At 41.9% G+C, this 13,816-nt stretch overlaps 1 protein-coding gene across 3 annotated transcripts in view; it reads right to left on the bottom strand.

The window, feature by feature from the left end:
• The window catches only part of LOC138299526 (phospholipid-transporting ATPase ABCA1-like), a 2,649,159-nt gene that overhangs the window by 301,057 nt on the left and 2,334,286 nt on the right, over positions 1-13,816 (bottom strand). For all 3 annotated transcript variants that reach the window (XM_069237840.1, XM_069237822.1, XM_069237830.1), the window contains one exon: positions 3,084-3,218. In XM_069237840.1, coding sequence (XP_069093941.1) covers positions 3,084-3,218 — 135 coding nt within the window. The remainder of the gene's footprint in view (positions 1-3,083; positions 3,219-13,816) is intronic.

Genomic DNA, 13,816 nt, shown 5'->3' on the forward strand with positions numbered 1-13,816 from the left:
AAATACATTTCCATCACTTCTTTTATGTTTTTGTGATTGGTTGTATATGCGAAGACCTTCAGGACCTAAACAGTGCATTAAAATCCTTTTTTTCTTTCTGCAGTGAGTGAACCATTGCTATCTTCCAAATTCACAATGTAATTTAAAAAACTACTCCTTCTACTCCTTCCATTGTACAACTGGTTCCCCTGGAGAAGCTAAAAATTTGTTTGGCGTGCCCAGCTGAAGGGGAAGTGGTATTCCTGTATTTGAAGAATCTCCACTTGAGACCTAGTATAGGAATTGTCACTGCTGTTAACAATAAATATTGTTATTACTGTACTTGTCACTATTAGTATTCCAAGTATCTCTGTTAAGGAAAATATATATATATATATATATCATATATATATATATATATATGTGTGTGTGTGTGTGTGTGTGTGTGCCAGTTACGTAGTAACAAATACCAGTATACTGGTCAAATTTAGTCTAAAGAACAGAGAACAAAACAAAAAAAATTCCAATATCAAATTCCTCCAAAAGATATAACGACCAAAAACCAACAAAAACTACAATAAAAATGGCCGCATACGTCCTTCGACGTTATTTATAGAGGAAATAGAGCATATCTCGTAATAATGTAGACATGCGAGAGCTAGCGTGTAGCTACACGATCCAGCGCGTGTATACACACATGTAACGCTCTTGAAGCGCGCGCCCTCTCACGTTTTGGATACATGTTCCAACCTTCTTGCGCAAGATCCAGCGCATGTATACACAAATCCAACGCTCTTGAAACACGTGCTGGTAACGATCCCCTCTTAAGCATAAAGAAAATAGGATCGATCACTAATTACGGTAAGCCGCACAGTCACGACATTGAAAAAAATACATTTTCGCTTGCCAATGAAGTTGCTGCCGAGACTGCAAGTTTAAACGTAGGCAGGTTACCAAAAATCCATGATCCAATGAAGTTGCTGCAGAGACTGCAAGTTTAACCGCAGGCAGGTTACCAATAATCCACGATCCCGCTCGTCGCCATTTCTGTAGAGGAAAGCTGACGTGCCCTTTGTTTCTTTCAATATTGATATTTATTTTATAAATTCATTTGTAACAGAAACAGAGATACATGGAAAATACAACCGGCATGGTTGAATCCGTCTCCAACTGCCACTACATTCCACCCCCAGGTCATAACATTCCACCACCCGAGGTCATCACATTCTATTCATAACAACCATCGCTACACTACCATTTCAGATTGTCAGACAGGCCTTAGTCAACAATTTGAAAAACACTTTGTACAATGAATCGCATAAACTCTTTGCATGTCACCAAAAAATCAAATTAGTTTAGATGTTAATTCTTTGGGGAAATGATCGCTTGTCTGCCAAACATACTTATTAACATTTTTTGAGAGGGGCAGAAGCAATCTGAAACAGATATAAATTGTTTTCTGGGTCAGTTCATATGATAAGCATCCCATTGTTCTGCAAGTTAATCGTATTTTAGTGAATTAGAAATGAAAAGGAAAACTCAAATAAAAACAAACCATACACCCCTCAAGCAGAAGTCGGTAAAAGCAAGAGGGCAGGGACTACATGGGGGTGTGTTTGATCAGTCACAGTACAGGGCTTAGGGCTTCTGTCCTTTTACTGGCTGTTTTGTTACTGGCCTATGACCAGATAGACCGATGTTATGTCACAGTGCATGCCCCGATTAATTGCCTAAAGGTTTATCACGGCATATCAACAACCATGTAACCTTGCAATTGTCAAAAAAATGAGTAACTGTGGTTTCTGTTCTGAAAATGTTTACTTTCTCCCCTGCTGTAGGCGTCTCTATTGTTTTCAATATCTAACCTCATGTTACTTATGTGAATCCCCCTGTTGCTCTGGGGCCTTGTACCGCGCTATAAAAATATTCCCTAACTAAAAAATAAGTGCATCTTTTATCACCATCTGTTACTGGAGAGATCACATTCTTTTTCTCAGTACTCCTATGTCTGAGGTTATCTGACCTGTTAATGTTCCACATGGAGTTTCCAATCCCATACATCCGGCCTTGGAACCAGGAGCATTTTAAGGATTTTAGGGGCCCTGGGCCAAAAGTGTTTTGAGAGGCCCTGTTCAAATCAGCTTTGAACTTATGATCCAATTTCAGCTCTTTCATGCCCAGTTTGGACAGGTCACTGACAGTGCACAGGCACACTCATCCAAATTCTAAATGTGTTTACATTTAATATTAAGGGGTAGTGGAGTGTTTCTTTAATATTCTAACACGACAGTAGCTCACTAACATTACTACAAATAATGTCTGTGACACCCTCTCATTTCACGTGTGGACCTGCTTTGATCTAAAAAGAAACTCTGTTGGATGTTTCATGAAACATAGACACAACATTCCTCTACAGAATGTCTGTAATAGACCCTCACACATCACCCATGTTAAAAAATAAATTAAAGTAAAAAAGTATTTAAAACAATCTGTTTAAGAATTATTCAAGTTCATCGGGGCAAATCTCTCTGCGGAACACAGATGGCTCTATATGTGCCCCCCCACGAATGGCTGGAGCCCTGGGCAAGAGTCCACTTTGCCCTTGCCTTAAAACTTCTCTGCCTAGATATCTTTCCCTTTTCTCAACATTATGTACAGTTTTGAACAAGGAGCTAAAATTATATGTGAACCAAAAAATAACTTTTCTTCTGAAATTATAATCTCAGTGTGATGAAGATGTCCGCACATAGGGAGGTGAGTCCAAAAAGTGAATTCATTAAAGTACAATTTACCATAAGAAACGTCCCAGCCCCCACATCAGCAATGGACCAACTGACGTGTGACACTCTAACATACAATCCATCTTCCACATTCTCAGTTCCCTATGGAACATTCTATACGATAAGAATTGGCATAACAAAGTATACATTAGTGTGTGGATCTAGCCAGATATAGACACCACGCTATAGAGTTTCTGTCGCTGGCTTAGTAACATTTATTTTTATTTGTAAAATATTTTTCCATCCCACAATGGCACATTTAATCATAATTTATCACAATCTGATCATTCAAGTTAAAATATGCGAGTAAATGGTAATAAATACCAGAAAAATTATCGGTGGGCATCCAATCAGAGCCATGGCTGTTGAAAGTTTGCGTTTGTTTCCTCCACTGTACGTTCCAGCTGATTTGCTAGCATACTTGACCAATCCTAATTTCTGGATGCCCCATTCGGCCACCTAGGAAACAATAACAAGCCGTTTCAGATGTAAATTAAAAAGCTGAAATAAAAGAATAACTGCTCAGACTTCATTCATATTGTGAAATACACAGAGAAACAGAGAGAGGTAAGATAGTTGTTGATGATTATGTTCAGACTTATGCCTCCAATGGTCTTAGCTTTAAGACAAAGGGTTTTCCGTGGCCCTTTATAGTATTACTTACATATTACCTGATTATTACATTTTAACGATAACTACTGTTTTAATAGTGCACTCCAGAAAATGAATGGTGTATAGGGCCGTGTAAGTAATCTGATTGGAATTGACTGAGAGAGGTCACCATTCTGATGCAAGCTGAAACTGAGCTTCTCCACTCCTTAAACAGAAGCAACCACGAGAGTGCGCTTGAAGCCTGGCCTATGCTGGAAGACAGCCTTCCAGAGATAAGTGCATGTGTTATGATATGTAACTATTGCAATACATTTGGAAAACATAAAAATAAGACCATGACATAAAATATCAACTCAGTTTGAATTAGAAAGAGAAAAATATTTTAAACACTATGCCACAAATAGAGAAAAAAATGCCTGTTGGGCTCAAAGTTATTCAAGGGAAACCAACAGTTCCATAAAAATACTGAAGATTGTCTTAATGAAAACAGCAAGATCAATAAAAATGCAGAAAAAATGTAAATGCCTCTACACAGGATGTCAACGAGTTACAGAGATCACGGGAGCCTAACACACAAGCATACTGAACAAATAGAATTTAGAAGAGTGGATGTTGCAATTACGACTTCAGAGCTTCTTTTGTAACACAAAAGGGTCACACGCAGTTGGGCTATCCTATACATATTGCTATTCTACAGCCCATAACCTAAGTACACATCTGACCAGACATCTAGCCCTGTACACTTCAGCATGTATATCTTTTTCAGATCTGCAGCCAGAGGGGAATGTTGGGCTCTTGACGGTCAAGCAGAATGCTTTCATTACGGCTATTACTATTGCTACAGTTATGCTCTGGACGAATTCCAGAGGCTGTCAGCTTCCTTCCCCTCTGTTATGCTGGGCTCCCTAAAGTACTGGCATGAAGTGTATCCCATTTTTTATGTTTCTTCACCTTAAAAGACAGGAGTGGTGGACCCTTGTGTTATGCTAATATATAGCTAGCTCTATTAGTTCTGCCAAAGCTCCGGCTTCATCTCCAGATTTCCCTAGTTTTTCAAAATTCATCTTTTCAAGGGCTGCACGTTGGATCAACTTTTAACTTCCCTCATTAAGAATATTGAGACTTACACAGAAGGTAAATGAAAGGTTGAGGGTTAATGATAGCTGATGTAGGCCTTCTGTTTCAAAATTCCACAGCTTATCTTCCTGTTTCTCCCCATTTATTCTGAAACCTTCTATATTCAGTGGGTGAAATGTTCTAACAGCTTTGTAGTTCTTCTCCTCAGACTGCAATGGTTGTTAAAGGTCCACAGACTTTGTGTACCTCATCGCCTACGGCTTGTGCCAAGTACTCAAGACCATTATAAGCCTCAGCTATAATCTCCCTAGCACTGAGGAACAGGTCACTGTGAACAAAGCATAGGTACTCAGTGTACTTATTATTATCCTCTGTGGAACTCAGTCACCTACAGCACCTTCAAAGAGCGATATGAAATGCAGTTGTGATCAAAACACTATTTGAAGGCAGGTGTCTATATGTTTAATTTTGTTGAATGATTTTTTTGTCACAACCTGAATATGTGAAGTGTGGATGGCAATATAAAGAGGAATATAATACTATGCTCTCTTTCAGATATTCTGTTCATACATTGATTCAAATTTGAAGTCACAAATCAAGTAACAATGGATCAATTATAAAATGTTTTTGCTGTATATTTACACCCGTGCACAGATTAGCAAGTTATTAATTGGCATACTAATTTGTGGAGCTAGCTGGTAACCATCATTTAGTGGATAGCTTAAAAATCTAGAAACCATTCAAATGATTATCAGACTCTTTCTGTGGGTGTTGCTGTTCACTGCAAAACATTGATTAATAAAGAATCTAGGCCCATTTCACTAAAGCTCGTACACTATCAGTTCCACTTTAATTCATAAGAAACAGAAACTTAGAGCTGTCAAATATGCATTTTGGGTCACACAATCAGGCTTGGTGAAATGTTATGTATGCAGAGTGTATTTACAAATAGGTTAAGTCCAACAGTTTGTTAGATTTGCTGCATTTGCAAATTCTGCATTAATGGCAGAATTATAAGGGCTGTTGCGGCTAATAGGCAGTGGGGACAGATGCATATCTACTGACGATGTTCATCATTGGCTGCCAGAGCAGACTGAAGCCCAGATTTTCTAACACAAAGGTGATGTAAACTGGTGCAAAGTGTTGGGGTGGGATTTAATATCCAACACGAAACAGGATTTGCATTGAAAATTTCCCCAGAGTAACTGAACTTGCCGCTATACCCTGCCTTGTGCTATTTTGCATCAAGTGGGCATTCCATGGGTGGTGTAAGGGGGTTCCCAAGCAACCACCCATATATTTTGAAGACAGTATCTATTGTTATTCATACACAGGGATCTGTTACAAAACCTTATGCGTCCTTAAGGCAGGTGTAATGAGGAGAAATGTTTTCATTTGTCCTTACTTTTCCAGCTGTGCATGAGTGGCCTATTGTACTGCACACATAAAAAGTGGGACAACTCCTAAAGGTTGGCCTTTGTACTGGAAAGATTTCCTTGCAATACAAAACCTTTGCTTTAGAGAATGCATACACACTCACACCATGGTGCAAAAGTGTGTGTAGACACATGGCAGTCAAAAGTGCACCAGCGCTGTGGGAACAGAAATGCTCATTGCATTTAATTTTTTCTTTCTTTAGTTTGTTTACTCTTTTTATTTTGTCCCAGCGCCACCTTTTTCAGAGCAAAAATGTGCTTAATTTGACTTGAGCCAAGCTAGCCTGGCTGATGACGGGTGATTCCCCGAAACCAGTCCCCGGTTGCTTGTTTACAGTGTAGGGGGAACCTGGCCTGGCTGTTTGTGCTAGATTGTTCCCATGGGGACCGGGGTCAAGACTGATTTGCATATGGCTGGGTCCAAACTGGGGTGGCATGGTGGCCATAAAATGATAGATTTAACCCAGATTTGTGACTAGGGGGTGAATGTTTGCATTGTTCAGAAATCTGTCCGTTACTTGTTCTTTTTGCCTTAGACCTGGTATTAGGCCAGGTTAAACTCATGCAGCACTATTTTTCCAAAGATATTTTCCACCTAAATTATCAAAAACATGAGTTTGCCATTACATCAGAATTTCAAAATTAAGAAGGAAATAATGTTGAGCCAGTTTTCTATCATTTTTCTAAACAGAGATAGGAAACAAAGATGTAAATCCCATTTGGGTCTGTTCATGGAAAATGTCTAGCAAGGCCTATTCAGTGAAATAGCTTCTAGATTTTATTTCACTATGAGAGAACACTAACCTCAATGGGTAATGTGCACTATTTTAATTTATTAAAAATAGCTATTCCATACAGTGGAACAATTCTGAAGCTACTGTCTCTAGTTAGAACAATGATAGTCTTTCACAGTTTATCCAGTATTACTCATGGATTCATGTACATGAAAGATGTATTGATAGACTACTTAAATCTTGCCTTTGAAAAATTCAACATTCCTCAAACAGATGATTATTTTAGAGTAGTTTAAATGCTTGATTTATTAAATGTTAATTTCTTTTTGGATATAAATAAATCTAAATCATATGCCAAATTTATTATAAAATTGCACCCATTTTATTAAGAGCCTGCTGCATTTTGGACCTAAATTGGTCCTTCATTAGGGAGATATTCGGTATGAAAAAAACAAAACATTCAACAAATTGTCTAATAATCTAAACAACACATACAGCTGGCAAGCCGTGTATCCAATACACAATAAAGGACAAGCGCTTTGCTACTAGCAAAGAGTTACATGCAGCAACTCAATAAAAAGCGAGTTCCAGTCATCCCATAAAACTTGTAAACTTGGTCCTATAATCATTAACAGTTCAAAGGTGAATAGGTTAAAACCTTTTTGTGTTTTGGCGTGCATTCAGATATAAAAATGATACAAAGCATGGGGTCCCAAAAAGATTTCGGGGCATATTTATACCCTGTTTGCGCCGGATTTGCGTCGTTTTTTTTTACGCAAATCCGACGCAAAACTAACTCCATATTTATACTTTGGCGTTAGACCCGTCTAGCGCCAAAGATCTTGGAGTTTGCGTCATTTTTTAGCGTGGACACCTTCCTTGCGTTAATGATATGCAAGGTAGGCGTTCCCTTCTAAAAAATGACTCCGAGGCATGTGCGCCGTATTTACACTCCCGGGCAAAAATGACGCCCGGGAGTGGGCGGGTCCAAAAAAGTTACGTCCAGACGCTTTAGCGTAATTTTTTAACGCATGGTCAGGGCAGGCGTTAAGGGACCTGTGGGCTCGGAAGGAGCCCAGAGGTGCCCTCCCATGCCCCCAGGGACACCCCCTGCCACCCTTGCCCACCCCAGGTGGACGTCCAAGGATGGAGGGACCCATCCCAGGGAACTTAAGGTAAGTTCAGGTAAGTATTTTTTTTAATTTTTTGTTGTTGCATAGGGGGGCCTGATTTGTGCCCCCCTACATGCCACTATACCTAATGACCATGCCCAGGGGACATATGTCCCCTGGGCATGGCCATTGGGCAAGGGGGCATGACTCCTGTCTTTGCTAAGACAGGAGTCATTTAAATGGGGGTTGGGAGTCAAAAAAATGGCGCTAATCGGGTTGAGGCGAAAATTTTGCCTCAGCCTGAGTTGCCCCATTTTTTGACGCCCAAGCTCCATTTTCCCCTACGCCGGCACTGCCTGGTGTAAGTCATTTTTTTTGACGCACACCAGGCAGCTCCGCCGGCTAACGTCATTCCATAAATAAGGCGCCCGCATGGCGCTTTGGAATGGCGTTAGCCGGCGTTACATTTTTTGACGCACAACTGCGTTGGCGCAGTTGTGCGCCAAAAAGTATAAATACGGCCCTAAGAATCTGGGACTGATGTTTATAGTGGATTACAAACAAAAACAAAAACATGTAAAAAAACTCAATGTCTTTGCAGGGTTGCACAATGATAATCTGTTAGACCTGTGAGTCCTAGGGTCATCTTAACCTTTTGCCTGCTTACCTCCCTTTTTTCTGCTGCAATTTGTTTTTGTTGGCCTTCGGACTATGGGAACTTTGCCTCTGCTGACCATTGCTGAAGTGCTTGTACTCACTCCGCTAAACATCGTTATATTGGTTTACACATATTTAATTTACTTACTAAGGGGGTTATTACAACTTTGGAGGAGGTCTTAATCCGTCCCAAAAGTGACGGTAAAGTGACGGATATACCACCAGCCGTATTACGAGTCCATTATATCCTATGGAACTCGTAATACGGCTGGTGGTATATCCTTCACATTTGGGACGGATTAACACCTCCTCTAAAGTTGTAATAACCCCCTAATTCCCTTGAAGAGTGGTATACCATACACTGATGGCTTATAAATCAAATGCTACTAGTAGGTCCTCAGCACACATTGTGTCACCTACTTAGGTAGAGCCTTAAAATATGTCCCAGATCTGCCTTTGCAGCCTGAATACAATTTTGAACTGCCAATTCGACTTGTCAATATAACCCTCTTGCCAAACCTTAAGCTCCCCTTTTATTGCATATGTAATCTCTTAGGTAGGTCCTAGGTAGTCCATAGGGGTCAGGGAGCATTGTAACTAAAAGCTCCTTGTGGTGAAAAACTCCTAAAGTTGTTTTTCAGTACTGTGAGCCCTACCTGTCCCACAGGATAACATTGGGTTACCTTATTACATTTAATACATTATGGGGGTGATTCTGATTCTGGCGGGCGGCGGAGGCCGCCCGCCAGAATTCCGCCCTCCAAAATACCGCGCCGCGGTCAAAAGACCGCGGCGGGTATTTCAAGTTTTCCCCCTGGGCTGGCGGGCGGCTGCCAAAAGGCCGCCCGCCAGCCCAGGGGAAAACGACCTTCCCACGAGGATGCCGGCTCGTAATCGAGCCGGCGGAGTGGGAAGGTGCGACGGGTGCATTTGCACCCGTCGCGTATTTCACTGTATGCCAAGCAGACAGTGAAATACTTGTAGGGGCCCTCTTACGGGGGCCCCTGCAGTGCCCATGCCAGTGGCATGGGCACTGCAGGGGCCCCCAGGGGCCCCGCGACCCCCCCTACCGCCATCCGGTTCCCGGCGGGCGGACCGCCGGGAACTGGATGGCAGTAGGGGGGGTCGGAATCCCCTCGGCGGCGCATTGGAGGATTCAACAAGGCAGCGGTACACTGGCGGGAGACCGCCAGTGTTGCCGGTCTGACCGCGGCTTTACCGCCGCGGTCAGAATGCCCTGCGGGGCACCGTCGGCCTGTCGGCGGTGCTACCGCCGACCCTGGCCCCGGCGGTCTAAGACCGCCGGGGTCAGAATCACCCCCTATATCTTTTGATTGGGAACAAATAGATATTTCATGTTTGTTATCTATAAAATTGTAATTAGAAATCCTATTTAATGGTAAAGCCTGATTTTAAATGCAGCTTTTTAGAATACTGGCATTTCTCTGTCCTTAGCCATTTGGTTCCTACAATCTCCCTTGGGTCACATGACTGGGTGTAATTGACAATTAGACTTTGTGAATTTTTCCCAATACACAATAGAGGGAGTAGGTGTGCCTGAATGGGTCATCTGCTGGAAGGTTGGGGCGGAGCTGGGCAGAGCCTCACTTGCAATTGTATAGGGTGTGCTCTCCTTCCATACAAATGGCTTGTCACCTTCTCATAGTCTCTGCAGCAAACTTTAAGCCCGGGCTGGGAAGTCAGGAAATTCTAAGCACTTGTGTTAAGCACTTCAAAGAGAAACATCTAGAAACTTCTTCCAGCTTCAAAGAAGGTCCCTAGCATAAAACTAACACTTTCAGACCCAATCTTAACTTCACTTTCTGGGCCTGCAGAAAGACTCTCAGAGGACTTCCTGTTGTTGTTGCCACCTGTGTACTCCACAAGACAGCTTTGCTGCTCCTGGGACCACTGCGTTGCTGCCTGGAGCTTGCCTTAAACCCTGAGAGGGCAGCCCTGCTGTTTGAGCTCTACATCTTCACCTAAACTCAAATCTACCAGATTGACTCCAAGGGCTACTCTGCTGGTCTCCTGCTCAGAGCCTTAGGGGTATAATAGGCTCCAACTATGTTGAACAAGCACCTGGACCCAGCTGGGGCAAGTTCCTGACCCCCAAATGGTGCCCCTCAGGTGCTGGACTCTTAGTGTGGCCTCAATTGAGCTCTCCTGATGTTTTTTTTACTCTTTGCAAACATGAATGGGCCTATTGCTGCCAAAACCTTGCCACCCCCACCAACTGCCCATGCAAAGTCCCGACAAACCAACACCTCATGCTCCAGCACCAACTGCTTGCGGTGACTGTCAAAGCTAAGCTCCAGCCCAGACCATCTTCAACACCAACAGATCTTCCCACTACAGCAACAACCAACCACAACACCTGGCCGTTGCAGTACTTCAACGGCCATTCGCAATGCTCTCCCTGCTCCTTGTGACCCCCTTCCACTGTGAACAGACTGCATGGGACTGTGAACGTAACTTTTTCAGCTGGACTAACCCTCTGTTCCATCATGGTCAGCCTGAACTTGTGGCTTTCCTAGGTTTAAGCACAGGTTAATTAAGTGACTTTTTGTGGTTCACCCAGGCAAGGACTGTGGTTGTTGCTTCACCATGGCTCACGCCCCAGACAACCAAGAACCTAATATTTCACATAATCTCTCACCAACTTCATGTTTACAGACAAAAAGACATAAGTGAATGTTGGTCATCTTGTGGTGCTCATGGATGCATAGCTTGTCCCAGAAGAAGCAGACCATGGTTCGATCAGGCAGGCAGAAGAGTCTCATCTTCTTATGGGCCTTGCTCAGGAAGAACATTCTCTGAGCTTTAAGGAAGGCATCCAAAGGGAAAGCCACATCTTTCTATGCAATGTTAAAGACCTTCAGGCTGGGTGGGTGAGAGAAAGGATTCAGCAAAGGTTCTGTAGCACTCATGGCTATCCTGAGTTCCCTACTGCCCCTGTCAGCTCCAGTGCTCCGTGATGCACTTGCAACAGAAGTAGCTCTCACATCCAAAGCTCACAGGGTCTTGGTAGATGCTCAGAAACATGGAGCAAAGTAGCTCATCCTTCAAGTAACACGCCATTAGCAAAGTGAAGGGTTGACCAGAAGAAGATGCTAGGGTCAGCTAGCAAGAAATATCTAGTACCGAAAATAGCTTTGTTCATATATAGTCCTCGGAATGAATTGCTCTGCATAAATATTAAATAAAACTATCAACTAAGTCTGTTGTGCAAAACTTACAACATTAAACCCCTGCTGTTCACATCACGATGGACACCCAGTCTGTCTAAGTCCTCTGATCATGAATTCAGGTGGTTGTATGATTCCAGTTTGACTTCATCTATAGGAGTCACACACTAGAATTCCTTTCTTGAAACGATTATCTGTTACAGGTTCATACAAAACTTGTTCAGGAGATCTGCACATGCCTACAACTGCCAGCTCTGGCCTGCTGCACTAAAGGAAGCACTTATGGAATTAATAACACTCGTTATTGGAAAATAAAACTTGAATACACTTCGAAAATCTCTAAACTCAATTTGAAGGAGAGATGCTTGCCTGTGTATCATAGGAATCATTGGTAAAATGGATAGATTCTTCCCGTTTCTTCATTTCTACTCTATAAACATCACATCTATAAATATTGTGTTGCCTAGCAATTTAACTTATCTGCAAGACTTATGCCGGGCCAGTGACGGCTGATCAAGAGATCAAGATGGAGGAATCAGAGAAAAAAGCATAAAAACACCATCTGTGGAAACATATAAAACGGTGAAACTAATACCACTTTGCCAAAAATCATGTCCTACATTTCTAGCTGGCCCGCCAGCCTCTTCTACCCAATAGTTGCTAGTTAAACTGCACTCAAGTAAGGGCAGCCCCGGAATGCTTCCACACTGCCCTTAAACCTCAGCTCAGCCATCATTGATGCATCTCTGAACGCAGCCCCCTTACTGCAGTGGAATATATTGGACTCTTCTCTGGAAGAACCACCATGTAATTCTTCTTCTTCACCAACATATAGCTGATTGCATTCACATTGACGCTCACTTTTTCGCTATTCAGAGTAACAGCTCAATTGTATGCAGATAAACTACAGTTGCGCTTTCATTCTTGATTCTTGGCTTGATTTAAATGAGTTTCGTATTATTTTTTTTCAGCTCGAGATGGCAGTATGATTAGCCCCAGTCGTGTAATCTCATGATACTCCAACCAGGCTAAACAGTTTATCTTTTGGTAGGACAATTTTATTCTGCATTGAATGCCAAGTGGCTTCCTTAGCACGGGTACCTACTCCCATTACTGCTTACACTTTGGTACATTGTTTGATTGTGATACTTGTCAAGCTTTTCATGTTGACACACTTAAAGATGGCAACTACAGTCGCTACAATAATGATATATTCCTAGAATTTTTTTAAAACACGTTTGTACACCACTACATATTGGCAACATGTGGCGATTCCATTACATAGCCGATGAAATGCCAGCCATACCCTTGTTACACTAAGCGACACGTTAGAATGACATGATCCCTTACTTTCCTCTCTCTTTCGTATTAAGTGACGCATCTGCGTCTTTGCAGCATTAGATTTTATACACAGCAATATGGTGACTAGAGCTCTTATATCCACGTGACATTCTCTGAGTCTTTGGCTTCCACGCTCACCATCATGGCAATACGTATCAGAGTTAGTTTGCCTTCCAGAAGGGCTGGGTGTGCCATGCTACACACATAACACAACAACTGAATGTGAGAGTCATAAGATCTTTTTTGTCACCAATAGTGTTTTCACACCGTTGCACCCAGCATTGTGTGTATAGACATATTTGCACTGGCAGAATTATAATGACGACGTATAGGCACACTTTCCTGTTAATGAATGTCTCAATGCATACACTTCTCAATACTACCCAATACTTTATTTTTCTTCAGAACAATCCTGATTTTCTCACCCGTTCAATGTTATGCGACCTGCACCCATATAACGCTACACCGCAAACTTCCGAATAGGCATTGTACAATGCCCTGCTGGTTTACTTTGTGCTTCCAATGCTGTTTTTCCACCATCTTTTCAATGTTTGTATGACATTAGTGTGGGTTAGCTGATTATTATCATGTATTCACCAAGATTATGAGGGCATGTCAGAAATCACTGAATCACATTTGAGAGGCCAGAACATTATCAAACGGTGACACAGAAGGTAAAGCATTATACATCTTTGAACTGTTAATGAATATGCGACCACATTTACAGGTTTTTGGAAATGCCTACAACTCACTTTCTATTGAGTTGCTGCATGCCACGTTTTGGTAGTTTCAATGCACTTGCCATTTATGGTGTATTGACTATAGGACCAGTCAATTGTATGTATAACTTGGCTCATTAGACAATTTATTCAATTTTTATTTATTTTATCTTAGTGAACA

This window comes from Pleurodeles waltl, chromosome 1_2, assembly GCF_031143425.1.
Source record: "Pleurodeles waltl isolate 20211129_DDA chromosome 1_2, aPleWal1.hap1.20221129, whole genome shotgun sequence".
Taxonomy (NCBI): domain Eukaryota; kingdom Metazoa; phylum Chordata; class Amphibia; order Caudata; family Salamandridae; genus Pleurodeles; species Pleurodeles waltl.